Raw genomic sequence first — 13771 nt, 5'->3', positions numbered from 1 at the left:
TGCCGGGCCTCTCCTCAGCCAATGAGAGAACGCGGTGGAGAAGAGTCAGCCAATCAGCGAGAGCGGGGCTGATGACTCACCAGTTGCCGGGCAGACCCGCAGCAGGCAGTGTTCCCCACCTGGACCCGCCCTCCCTGCCCAGTGCCGGCCCCGCCGTGGGGTCCCCCCAAGTCCCTCCGCAGTGCCCCCAGGAACTGGGCTGGGTTTAACTGGGAAGCTTTACTGGGAACACTGGGAGCAGGCGGGCAGGGGCAGAGTGACAGCAGGGCTGGGGGGACACTCGACCCTCCCAAAATCAGCGTGGGGATGGAGCGGGGATCCCGGCCGGGTCCGGGGCCACGGGGAGGGGCTCTCACTGCCAGTGGCTCAGGAGCTCTGTGGGCAGAGAACGGGGGGTGACACCGGGCTGGGGTCCCCGGGGGGACCATTCACATTCTGGGGGAGGTGGGATACGACTCACGGGACCCCCCTTTCTTGTGCAGGTAGAACCAGATCCCCAGTGCCAGGAAGATGAAGCCCAACTCGGAGTCTCCAGTTCCTGTCAGCATCTTGCTGTGGCAGCATCCAGCAGCATCTCTGGGGTCTCCGCAGGGGTCAGGACCCCCCAGAAACTCTCACAGGCACCCAGGCCCCTCCAAGCACCCTCCTGGTTGCTCCCAACCTACTCAGGACCCCTGAAACCTCCCTCTTGATCCCTTCCTCACCTTCCCAGGACCCACCAAAGCCCCTCCTGTCCCTCTCAGTATCCCACAGCCTCCTTCCAGTTGCCCCCCACTGCTCCAGGACCCCCAAACTCTCTCTCATTCCCTTCCCAGCCCCACCAGGGTTCATCCAGACCCCTCCCAGTCTCTTCCCAGCACAACCAACCTTGTCCCAATCTCTGCTCTTCCATCCCCAATCTCCATCCAGCTCCTCCAGGCTCACTCACATCCCTCCCAGTCATACCCAGCACACCCAAACTCCCTCCCAGTGTCCACCAGGACCCCCAGAATCCCTTCCCACCCTCCCCGGTATCCTTCAAACCCCTTCTTAGCCCTTCCAAACCCACAACCTCCTCTCCCAGTTGAAATCAGGCTCTCTCCTACTCCCTCCCAGTTGCTCCCAGCACATCCCAATGGCTCTCCCAGTGCCCCCAATTCCTCCCCTGTATCCCAGTGCTGGCTCAAGGGGTGCTCCAGGCTGACGTGCTGCACCTGGCAGGTGGAGGTGAGCCCGGCCCGGGTTGGGGTTTCCAGCAGCACCAGGAGCTGGTGGGTCCAGTCCCAGTTGGGGACCATGTCGGTGGCCACCACAGAGAGCTCCTGCTGGCCCTGGAACCACCTCAGCTGGACGTGGGCCGGGTAGAAATCCACCAAGGAGCAGAGCAGGCGGCCGGGGCCGGGCTGGGAGCTCGAGGGCACCAGCGAGATGGACACGCTGGGGGTCACTGGGAGAGAGCGGGGACACACTGGGATCAGCTGGGGGGAACTGGGAGAGAGAGGGGAGGGGTGGTGTGGCCTTGGGGCAGACTGGGAATGGACTGAGAGGGACTTGGAATGAACTGGGAAAGACTGGGATGATACTCAGAGAGAGGGGAGGGGATGGGGGGCACTCGGAGAGGGTGGAGATCTCGGAGTGAACTGGGGAGGAACCGGGAATGGGCTGGGAAGGAGTGGGAGGGACTGGGGCGGCACTGGGAGGAACTGGGAATGGGCTGGGAAGGAGTGGGAGGGAATGGGGGGCACTGCGAAGGAACTGGGAATGAAGCGCGCGGCACTGGGAGGCCGAGTCCAGTGCGGGGCACGCGGCGCTGCGGGTCTGCCTGGCAACTGATGAGTCATCAGAGACTCGCGCTCTGATTGGCTGAGGGGCGGCAGCGCCACGCCAGGCTGAGATGGACAGCCGGGAGGCACTGGGAGAGACTGGGATGGACTGGGAGAGCCACGGGGGTCAGTGGCAGGGACAGAAGGTCTCGGGGATGGGCACAAGGAGGGCTGAGGGCTCTGGGGCGATTCCCAGGGAGGTTTTGAGGGGCCTCAGGGTCATTGCCAGAGCAGGGCTCGAGGGCACACGCTCTGCCCCGCGCTCACCTCGGCGCTCCGTGAGGAACGGGCTGAGATACTCGTGGTTGTACCGGCAGAGCCAGTCCACCGCAGTCCTTCTTTGCTCCATAACGTGCGGGTCGCTGTTGCAGTACCTGGCTGCTGTCCCTGGAGTATCTGTCCCCTGGTATCTGTGGATACCATGCAAAGGCCTTTTCTGCTTCTTTACCCTGCACTCTCCTCGTAGCAGTTCAGGCTGGAACAAATGGCTCCCAGAACAGGGACCTTGGGCAGTTGTCCAGTCCCGGAGAGTGTCTCCTGAAGGTCATCGGATCCGGGATCTTTGGGAATTCAAGCGTCGTTTGGGACCAGCTTCTTCCTTCGCTTTGTGAGGACTGTTTCTCCTGGCCTGTCGGCACCCCTTTGGAATTCTGAGGAAAGGCTGCCGCTTTGGAAGGGAAGCTTTCAGAATCCAAAGGACCGGCAGGAGCCCACCAGCCCCCTCGAGGTTTCGCTTTTCCTTTGTGTCCCTCGCATTGGTGAGTACTCGCAGCGTGGGCTGCCAGGTGCCCGGGGGAGAGCTCCACACATGAACACATTTATCTTAAGTTCATCCTTTTGCCTCGTGGGGGGGAATTTTGGGTTGTTTGGGAAACATGGACAATCATTTATCCCCAGCTCAATGAGAGATTTATATTCAGATTAAAGCAACCTTAGTACTAGGGAATGTTTCATTTAAAAAAACTTTTGTTCGGTTTTTGTTTGAGCACTTTCCTGAGGCTTCCCAGGAAGATGTTTTGTCAGTTTCGTTCTGGGGGAAAGTTGGGTGATGCATTTATGATATACAAGTGGGGGGGAATTATAAAGTGGGCAAGTTTAATCCTATTTTCAATTTGATTTTTAAATTAGTAAAGCCTAAGGGAGAAAGTTGGGTCCCTGGTTCTTCTTCCCTGTGTTCCTCCCTCCCTGATCCTAACCCTGCTTCCTCTATGGGTGGGATGGGAGCCAGACCCTGCCCACGGGCACAGGGCTGTCACCTACTCCCTGCTGCCTCCTGCCCCACTCAGTCCCTCTCTCGGGCTGGCCCTGGCCACTCCAGCAGAGCCTTCCCCGCTCCCTTGTCCCCGACTGCCCTGTCCCCAGTTTGGTCCCCAGCTCCAGGAATGTCAGTTGTACAGCCCCGCCTCGGGTCCCTCCCCTGCGCTCGCAGCTGCGTCGATGGTGTCACCGTCGGGACCAGCCCCTTCTGTCCCCTGCCCACATCCCCGAGTGGGCCCTTGAGGGTGGTTCCCTCCTTCTCCAGCCCATCCCGGTTCCCACGCCGCGGAACCGAACGCGGGCCTGGCTGGAAGCCCGCCATGCTGGCCTGCAGGCCCCGAGTCACCGGGCCCCACCGCTCCGCTGGAGGCTGCGCGCTCCAGCGCGCCCCGACCCACCTTCCGAAGAGGATGAGGACAGCGGCACCCCGGCAGTAACAACAGGCCGGGAGGAGGCTGGACACGGATCAGGGAGGAGCCCTGCGGGATGGGGACCTGGACTTGGTGAGAGATCTCGATTGCCTTGCGGCGCCTGTCGTCATTAAACGGGGAAAGGAGCCGCGATGGGAGCGGATTCCTCACACTGAGGGGAAGGAGTTGAGAAAAGCGGCCAGAGACTACGGCCGCAATTCTCCATATTTTAAAAATGTATTGGACTAAACTTTCACAGGACATACCTTAATTCCCCATGCCTTCCATTACATTACCACTGCACTATTGCAGTGGAAAAAACTTTTAAAGCCAATCCTATCCAAGTATGACTTGAGTGAAGTTTTAGGCGAAGGCCAGGAAGGCCCTGAGACTTTGGCAGGAGAGGGGGAATTTAGCAGACCAGAGGATCAGGTCATGCTGCCCAACAATGTCTTAGATGACATCAAATCTGCTGCAAAGACTGCTCCTTTAAAAATCCCTGTTGGAACCACCCTTGTCCAAAACTTTTCTTCAATCCATCAGGGGGTTGAAGAGACATTTGTTAAGTTTGTTGACCACCTCCCAGAGGCCATCGATCGCCAAATTGATAATGTAGAGGCCAGGGATGAACTCCTGGGAAAAATGGCAATGTCTAACGCCAACCTGGAAACCAAAAAGCTTCTCGGAGCTCTTCCCCAAGATCCAGAGCCAACCATCCCACAGATGGTCGACACCTGCACTAAGGCCTCTTCTTCAGAAACTGCTTTAGCCCTGGCCATGAGCAAAGGGGTGGGGGAGGCAGTGGTGCCCATTAACAACGAGAGGTGCTTGAACTGTGGCCAGTTCGGCCATTTCTAAGCAAACTGCCCTCACTGGCCTCCTGTGCACTTTAACTCACCTCGCTGCCCTCTCCAGAACACCTAGAAATGATCAGCCCTCGCAGCGTCCGGGAAACGGGTGGGGAGCGCGGCGCGGTCCCGCACGGAGACAACGAGCGGCAGCCGCGGCCCCGGGGCCGAGGGCGGGTGGGCGAGGCCGGCGGGCGGGCAGCCCCGCCGGGGGCGGCTCAGAACCGCAGTCCTGGGGCGAAACTGCCGCCCCCGCCCCGCTGCTGCTCCGGAGCTCCTGCGCCCGCAGCGTCCGCGGGCACCGGCCGGGACAGAGCCCGGGAAGGAGAAGGGGCCGAGCCTCGGCGCGGCCGCCAGCGCCGGGAGCGGGACGAGCCCCGCACGGCAGCGCCCCAGCACCGGCGCCACGTCCAGCATCACCAACACACACGCAAACCCGCTGGCCAAGGTGAAAAAGTCCTTGCCATGAACGTTCTGGGGACAGGAAATGGTTCAATGTCAAAAACAGATACGGTTTCATAACCCTGAATGATAACAAACAAGATGTGTTTGTTCAACAGACTGCTATAAAAAAGAATAACCCCAGGAAATTACTCCACAGTCTAGGAGATGTAGAAATTGTGGAATTTAATATAATACAAGGAAGAAAAAGCCCCCAAGCAGCAGATGTGACAGGACCTGGTGGAGTTCCAGTGCAAGGTATCAAACATGCACCAAACTGCAAACCTGCGAAATATTACCCATGTCATGGAAGTCCTCCACACGCCTACCGGGGAAATTAAACCCAAAACCAGCAGCCAAATCCCAGCAACAGCCCAAAAGCTGAAAGAGCACAGAACACCGATAAGCCACCTTCCATCCAAGACTCCACCTCCATATCAAAACAACTTTCCTGTCTGATAAGTCCCACTTCTTCTAATACCCTTCCCCAATTCCTGTGGCCTCCCTGCCCCCCTCCCACTTTCCCTGTTTCCTTTCCCTTGTCCTATTACCCCTTTTTTATGTTCCCACAAATTCCTACCTCCTTTTCCCCCTTTCCATGGCCTCCCTCCACTAGTCCCTTTCCCCAGAGTTCCTTCATAATACCTGAAGGAGTGTAATTGGGGGGGAAGAAAGGAAAGTTTTCCTAAATTAACCATCTTTTTCTTAAAAAGTAATGATTTCTATTTGGAGTTTCCAACAGGCACACCACCACCTACATTACTTCGTACAGAGTCTGTCACAGCCAGCAGCACTGCCACAGGGGCCAGAGAACCAGTCCCTACTGAAGGCTCCTGATTCCATCTCCTGATAAACCGGACTAAGAAAACCCCACATCCCTCCTGCCAGCTCTAAGAAAATCTATTTGGACATTAGAGACTCAGAATTGTTTGCATTTTGAAAATTGTCGTATGAGCGCTTTTGATTGATTTTGTCATTTTGTGTTGAATCAGTTGATCCTCCAGAGAAGCTTTCTTAATAATATAAAAAGGGGAATTGTGGGGATCCTGGGGGGCATTTCCCTGGTTTGGGGAGACGCGGGAGGCTTCCCTCAAGGGGCTGTTGGACTCTGTTTGCTCCTTGCCCTGTTCCTGTGTCTGTTCCTGTGTCCCTGGGCCACTCCCTCCCTGTTCCCTGACTGGGCCTCATCTTTGTACTGCCCAGGGACCAGGGTCACCCCCACCCCGACTCCTCAGGACAGGGAGAGCTGAGAGTTGGAGCAGGGGGATGGGCGTGCTGGGGAAAACCCTGAACATCTCACGGCATGGCTGATTCAGACATCTGTGGATACCATGCAAAGGCCTTTTCTGCTTCTTTACGTGGACTCTCCTTGTAGCAGCTCAGGCTGCAACAACTGGGGATCATCCAGCCCGGATCCTCCCATAGGGATGGAGCTGGAGCAGCGCACGAAGCTCTGCCCCCACTCAGGACACCCGCAGGGCCTCCCTGGTGTGGAAGTGCTGCTGAGTGATGATCTCTGAATTCCACCTGAAGCTCTTCTGACATTCCAAGCACTCATAGGGCCGTTCCCCAGTGTGGATCCTGTGGTGCTTGGTGAGGTCGGAGGTCCCACTGAAGCTCTTCCCACACTCCCCACACTCGTAGGGCCTCTCCCCAGTGTGGATCCTCTGGTGTTCCATCAGGTGGGAGTTCCAGCTGAAACCCTGCCCACATTCCAAGCACTTGTGGGACTTCTCCCTGCCATGAGGCTTCTCCACCAGCTCCGAGCTCTGGCTGGATCTCCACCCGCCTTCCTGGCTCAGGGGGCTCTTTCCTCCCCGCAGCTCCCTGGGCTGGGTTTGCAGTTCCTCCTCCTGCAGCATCTCCGGGGCTTTTCCTCCTCCTCCATCCAGCCACACCCTGGGAATGACAAATCCTGGTTTGGGGAAAACCAAGGTGAGACTGCCTTGGACTGGAGGCTCCTCCTACCCAAGTCCATCTCTAGAACTCAGCAGGACTCTTGTGTCCATGAAAATCTCCACAGTCTCAAGGTTCAGCCCAAAACAACTCTCCCAGGAGTTCCCTATCTCTGATCTCTCCACTTTTGGGGTTCCAGAGGTTTCCTTTCCTTGGGATGATGGGGGTCCAATGGCTCCAGGGGTTCCCCCTTCTCAGGTGTCCTGCTTAGGGATGATCCAGGGGCTGTTGGGGCTCCATGGGGTCCCTTTTCCCCTGATGCTCTACTCTGAGATCCCAGGTGTCCCAGGGGTTCCTCCTCTCCAGGCTCCCCCCCTTTCCAGCCAGCCGGGGGTCCCCCAGCTCCAGGATCGCCCCTCTCTGCTCTTCCCACTCCGGGGGTCCCAGGGGTTCCCCTCCTCTGCTCCCCCGGGGGTCCCCAGGACCAATGTCCTCCCCCTGGTGACACTGGGCAATGGCCCCGTGGACTCCCAAAGATCCCCCAGGGGGCTCAGCTTTGGGGTCCTGCAAGATCCAAACCTACACACACACAGAAAAAAACCTCCCAGGATTTATTTGGGCCTCCCAGACGAACATCTGGGGCTCAATTCCACAATCTGCAAGCTCCCAACACACCCCAATAAAAAACCCTCTCAGAGACTCCCCGATATATTTGGGACAAGCTCCCTCTCCCCTCTCACCTGCAGGATGAGCTGGGGGCGATGGTCCCGGGGCCAAGGGTGCTGCGGCCTCAGGGGGCACTGGAACCTCCTGTTTCTCCTCTTTTCCTGCTCCTGATCCTCATCTTCCTCCTCCTCCTTCCTAATCCCACCTCCTGCCCAGTTCCTGCCTTCTGTATATTTCGAGTGCAGCACCTTGCTTGTTTTTAGAGCGAGAACAAAGATCCCCGCGGGAACACGGCTTGCTGGCTTTAGTCAGAAGTAGCGGTGACTAAAGGTCCTGTTTCCTCTGCTGTGCTCCCGTCCTTGTTCCTCCTCAGTGTTCAGGCTGGGCTATGGGGTGTCCCTGTTTGCTGCATTTTCAGAGCTCCTCCTGGAGCCTTTGGGCAATAGGCTGTGCCCTGGGAGGGTTCTTTGTGCTCCTTTGTGACCCAGGAGAACCTTCCGGGCGGTTTCTGCGTGAGCTGCTGCTGTGATGTCACAGGAGCACTGCCACGTCCCCGAGGTGCTCCCGTGGCTGTGGGACACGGAGGCCTCAGTGTCCCCAGTGGCTCTGGGCACTGCTCCTTGCCGGAGGATCCTCCTGCCCGAGGCATTCTCAGCACCAGCCCAGCCCTGACGGGTGTCCTTGTGTGCTTGCAGGGCTGCAGTCTGCAGACGTGTGCAGCGCAGCCAGAATGATCCAGCACGTGGCTGCTGCAGTTTGCACGCTGTACTCTGTGGCTTATTCGGGCTATTTTTTAACCCACTTGGCACGTAAGTCGAGGTTTTCCCTCGGTGCTGTGGCTTTGGGCTTGCTGTGTGCTTTCTGTTCTTCCTCTGGACCCGAGCTGACTTTGTAACCAAATGGCCATGAAGGCTCCATTGCTTTGGGAGAGCTCCTGCCAGCAGCTGCAGCTGAAAAAGGGGGTGTCTGCAGCCAGCGGGGCGTGCACAGCATTTGCAATGAGCCCTGGGGGGTTCTGTTCCCTCCAGCGGGGAGTCTGTGGCAGCAGAGCCGGGAACTCCCTGTCCAGCCAAAAACTGACCCAGCCCAGCATTTTGTGCTGTTCTCTTGCTGTGGGAAGGGACTGTGGCTCCTGGAGGGACGCTGGGAAAGCAAAATGCTCTCTCGGGGTTGCCTTGCACTGTGGCATTTCCCACCACAGGCAGTTTTTTCCTGACAGCATCTGGTTCATGTTCCCTCTCCTGTTGCAGGGCACCTCATGTGTGGATTCCGAGCAGCTCCTCCTCCGGTGAGTGGGAAAGGAACCTTTGGTGTTTGGAATTGTGCAGCAAGCTGTGAGCTCGGAGTGTGGCAGCCGAGTGCCAGCCTGGGAGGCTGAAGGAAAGTTCCTGTCAGAGTCTTTGCAGCAGCAGCAGCAGCAGCAAAGGGATCCCCAGCAGATTTCTCCTTTTCTGCTGCTGAGCTTTTGAAGAGCTGCAGGTCTGGTTTTGCAGGCAGAGGATTGCTTGCTGGCTTTAGCCACAATGGAATATCGTTTTCCCAACAATAAGTGGCAATGTCGACTTTAGCCCATTGTTAGTTTGAAGGACTCCAAACCCAATTTCTGCTTTGTGCAGCTGGATGTGCAGCTGAGGATAAATAAGGTGATCACTGAGATAGAACTTCCCGTCCCTCACGCTGCCATCTGTCCACAGGGCACAAAAGCAGCACCAGCCCCTCCTCTGGCTCCCTCTGCTCCCAAAGACGAGGCCAAAGAGGAGGAAGACAGCAGTGAGCTCCCCGCTGTTCTGGGGGACGCTGGTGAACTTCCCTCGGTGCCGGGAGATGACAGTGAACTTCCCGCTGCTCTGGGAGACAAGGGCGAACATCCCGCGCTGTGGGAATACAGCGGCGAGGCTCCTGCGGCGTGGGACAAGGACAGTGGACATCTCCCGGCGTGGGACAAGGGCAGTGGATGTCCCCTGGTGCAGGACGAGGATGGCCAAGCCCCCATGGTGTGGGATGAGGACAGAGGACATCTCCCGCTGTGGGATGAGGACAGAGGACATCCTGTGCCTTGGGAAGAGGAGGGTGAACTTCTCCCAGCATGGGAAGAGGACAGTGAACATCCCCTGGCTTGGAAAGATGATGGCGAACCTGCAGCATTTTGGGAAGAGGACCCAGAACCTCCCTGTGCTTGGGAAGAGGACACTGAACCTCCCTGTGCTTGGGAAGAGGACACGGAACCTCCCTCCGCTGTGGGATCCTGGGCTGAAGGTTCTGACAGCAGCACAGCCCTGCAGCCAGAGAGGAGAGGGGAGTGGTGCCTGGTGCAGCTGAGTACGTCTGCTCTGTTCCTGTGTTCAGAGCAGGGGGCTGTGTGTGTGTCTCGGCATCAGCTGCAGCCAGCGTTGCTCTGCAGCTGAATGTCACAGGGGCATTTATTGTCCTTCCCCAGCTGAGACCAAGGGGCTCACGGCCCCAGGGAGTGGGGCTGCATTCTGGCTCTGCTCTGGCGGGGTCTCGCTCTGGGAGGGAGCCTCTTCCACGTGGTTTCTTTCAGGGAACATCGTGAGCGTGGAGGAGCCTGCCGAGAAATACTTGGAAGTGGAGCAGATTGGCCAAGGGTAAGTGCACGGCAGCTACTTCTGCACAAGCAGCCCAGGGGCTGTGCTGGTGCAGGATCAAGGGAGAAGTCAGGAGAGCTCCAAACACCTTCAGACACTGGGGTGCCATCCTGCTGTCTCTCAGTCCTGATCAGAATTGAGAACTGTGGTCAGAAGGAGCCGTCACAGGCCCCTGAGGCCGGCAGTGTCCTGCCTGCAGCAAGGAGCAGGACCTGGGAGATCTTCTGTGTCTGGAACTGGATTGCCTAAAAGAGCCACTCACCATCTGGTGACTGTCAGACAACAGCTCTCAAGGGGATTTCTTTCAAATATTTTGCTTCAAAAAATATCCTCCAGTCAGCATTAACAACCTAATGGTTTAGAAACAGGAACCAGAGATGAACTAATAAGTGCTCTATTCTAGCACAGCTCGTAGAGCCCATACATTCAGCAACAGACACAGAGCTGATGCACTCTGGGGGAAAATGCATCACCTGCCTGATGGCAGGGCCCTTGTGGATCCTGCAGGTCTTAGGCAGGAAATGGAAAAGGATGAAATGCATTCTTTTCCAGTTCTTTAGACACCCATTGCTCACTTCAGGTTTTGAACTAAAGCAATTCAGCGTGGACATTTGGGATTTGCTCCAGCCCAATTCCTTCGTGTTGGGTCTCAGTTTTCTCTTGCACACCTGGCATGGCAGAGGGTTGATGGCTGCTGCGCTGTTGTTGCAAGGGTCGATGCACCCAGGTGTTTGTGAGCGCTGCAGGCAGCAGAGATCTCCTGTCTGGGCTGGCTTTCACTCCCAGGGCCTCAAGCGCTGCTTCTTTCTTCTCTGCTGTTTTGTCTCCAGGGCTTTCGGAACCGTTTCCAAAGGACTCGACAGGGCCACTGGAGGAGAGGTCAGTGCCAACACGCCCAGCACGTCTGGCAGCTCTCCAGGGCTCTCCCCTCTGCTGGGAGCTGTGGCTGCAGCTCTGGGGGCCAGCAGAGCTTTCCTGCACAGGCTGCTCCTCTGAAGGCAGAGCAGTGTCAGCCTGCAGAGCACAGCTGGGACACACTCAGTCCTTCTGGAGTGCCCAAAGGGATGCAAGGAGGGCAGCGGTGTCTGTCAGAGCAGGACATGCTGGCTTGCTCTTCATATCTAAAAGTGTGAACGCATCAGGGCTGGAGACTGAGGCCCAATTTATCTTCACCCCAGCCGCAGACAGGAGCACTATTTAGCAGTTTTTCCATCCTGCCTTTCATCTTCAAAGGGTACCTCAAGGCCTAATTAGGGTGAGATCCTGCTTGGGCTCAATTTGGGGATTTAATTCCACTTCAGCTGTCCACAGAGAGAGAAGGAGAGAAATGAGAAGATGGATGTCCAGAGCAAAGCTCTCTCCTAAACCCTGCAGTTGTTTTTGGGTCTGGGGTCAGTGACAGCCTGTGGCAGGGATCACCTGAGCAATGGATGTGTGTGTTTGCTTTGTTGTGCAATCCCAAACAAAGCAGCTGCATCTGAAATCATGACCAAATCCCATGGAATTGCTAAAGGGTTCCTGGCTGTTTTGCTCTGTTTTCACAGAACCAGAATTACCTCCCGCTTGCAAAATGTGTTTGAATAATAATGAGAGTGTTGAGGCCATTTGAGAAGACTGTAGGTGCAGAGAATGTGGTTAGAGCTGGGAGGCTGACAGCTGAGGGGCCATTTCTGCAGGGCTTGCAAGGCCAAATGTCTCTGGCCGTGTGTCCTGTAAGCAGCCCCAGCGAGCAGAGCAATGGGCTGTGGGAGTGGCCCTTGCTGAGTTCTGGTGCCCATCCCAGGGCAGTTTGGCACAGCCCGGCTCCGTCGCTCCAAAAAGCCTCGCCCCGTGTTGGCTGTGGCCTCCTGCCACAGACTCCTCCAGTTAAAGGTCTGCAATGTCCCTCAGGTGGCCATAAAGAAAATGAGTCTCAGAGGGCAGAACAGGGAACACGCTGTGAATGAGCTCCTGCTCCTGAAGGACAAGAAGAACCCCAACATTGTCAACTCTTTGGACAGGTGAGTGCTCCAGGCCTCATCCCGTGCACGGGCCCTTCCTTAACCTTTCCTGGCACCCGTAGTCTGTAGCCTGTTTTGAAAATGCCTGACCCAGCCGTATCTTCCCAAAACAGCAGCCTGGCAGTTCGCTCCCTCCATGTGCTTTGGTTGCTTTGGTTTGGTTTTTCCTTCAAGTTGACCCCGTTTTCTGTGTCTTACAACAAGTGCTGATAAACCACAGCAGAAATTATTTCCCTTGGCTTCTTCTTCCCAGCCCTTTTGCATTGCTGCAGATGCCAGGAAAACCAGGGCCTTGTTTGCACAAATGCCTCATTTGCCCATTTTGCACTGGCCTTGCCTGTTTCTGAAGGGACTTTCTGAAAGGTTTTCTGATTGCTTTTGTCCCAAGTGCTGCACGGCCTCCTCCCCTGGATAACCCTGGGGGTTGTGTTGCCTTGTTCTGCAGGGAATGGTGGAACTGATGAGCTCAGAAGCTGAACCAGCTGGGGGCCAGTGTTGTGGTTCCACACTGATCTGGGCTGTTGCTAAACTGCATTTTTCACCTGCTTGCCATCTAAGGCCTCTCCTTTCTCACAGGTGTCTCTTCCTTTAGACTGTGCAGATTCCAAGGACTCTGCAGCCTGGCAGGAATGTCTCTCCATCTGATTCTGTCCTCATGGACAAGTGACCTGGAAGCAAAACTACACTCCAGGCTTTTCCATGGGGGAATTGAGCATTGCACATTTGTCTCCATGTCACTGCTTTTCTCTTCCAGCTTCCTAGTTGACGGAGATCTCTGGCTGGTGATGGAATACATGGATGGAGGAACTTTGCAGGACGTTGTCAGACAGACACGCATGGCTGAAGGAGAGATGGCAGCTGTCAGTCGGGAGGTGAGGGATCCTGCCTGTGGCTGCCACGCCTTGGGCACGATGGTCCTTCCACACAGGCGTGAGAACAGGAGTGGCTCCATGCTCAGGGCTCTGTTTCTCTGTTGTTTTTATGAGCTGGAGAAGAAAGAGCCTCTGCAGTGAACGGCCTGCCAGCATCGCTGCACTTCTGCTCTGTTCTTGCTCTCTTTCCTGCTGTTGTGGCACTCTCTGTCTGTTCTGGATTTGATGTGCTGTTCTCAGCTTTGCCCTGAACCATTTGCCTGGAGCCTGTCTGCTCTGCACTCCTGGCCTGTCACAGCAAAGCTGCTGCTGGCAGAATTCGGAACTGTCCTTTCTTGTGTGATAGATTCCGGCCACTGGTTTTTGTCCTGGTGTTTCTTGTTCTCTCTCAGTGCCTGCAGGGCCTGGATTTCCTCCATGCGAACCAGGTGATCCACAGAGATCTGAAGAGCTCCAACATCCTCCTGGGCATGGCCGGCTCTGTCAAGCTGGGTGGGTGTTCCTGGCCAGGCACGGCGCTCCCGGGTGCGGCTGTGGGGCTGCTTCCCAGTGCCGGCCAGAGCCCCACGAGGGCTGCTGGGGGCACTGCCCGGCCCCTGCTGCCAGCTGAGAGCGGCTGCCCCTGCAGAGAGCTCCGGAGAGCAGCAGGGTGCCAGGGGTGGCTTTGCTCTGGGTATGGCCCTCCCAGAGGGCAGGAGTTGGAATCTAAATCTTAAAGGGAATCAGTAAAAGCCACTGCATGAAAGCTGAGGGTTTCTTTAAGGGTCCAGTTCCACCTTCCCTTGGCTACAGCCCTGAGCACTTTTCCAGCTCACTTCACTACTGCATTCTCAGACTGAGAGTGGGGAGTCTTGGTGCTTGGTTTCCTCATTCCAGCTGCCTTTGACAGTGTTTGTTTCTGTCCTCAGCTGATTTTGGCCTCTGTGCTCAGCTCAGCTCTGAGCAGGACCGGCGCAGCTCCATGGTGGGCACT

The 13771-nt window shown here is 56.7% G+C and overlaps 2 protein-coding genes across 2 annotated transcripts in view; one reads left to right on the top strand and one right to left on the bottom strand.

Annotated features, from left to right (window-relative positions):
* Positions 1 to 13771, top strand: part of LOC144248828 (uncharacterized) — a 472843-nt gene that overhangs the window by 302651 nt on the left and 156421 nt on the right. The gene's annotated exons all lie outside the window — the stretch shown is intronic.
* Positions 429 to 3381, bottom strand: LOC144248820 (class II histocompatibility antigen, B-L beta chain-like). The gene is made up of 4 exons (XM_077790804.1): positions 3206 to 3381; positions 2070 to 2212; positions 1150 to 1426; positions 429 to 585 (listed from the first exon to the last, which is right to left on the bottom strand). The coding sequence occupies exons 1-4, from the start codon at positions 3379 to 3381 to the stop codon at positions 429 to 431; spliced, it is 753 nt and encodes a 250-aa protein (XP_077646930.1).

The sequence above is a fragment of the Lonchura striata genome, unplaced genomic scaffold (genome assembly GCF_046129695.1).
Source record: "Lonchura striata isolate bLonStr1 unplaced genomic scaffold, bLonStr1.mat Scaffold_92, whole genome shotgun sequence".
In the NCBI taxonomy this organism is placed as follows: domain Eukaryota; kingdom Metazoa; phylum Chordata; class Aves; order Passeriformes; family Estrildidae; genus Lonchura; species Lonchura striata.
Note: the sequence above shows the minus strand (reverse complement) of the source record. Positions and strands in the feature narration are given on the sequence as shown.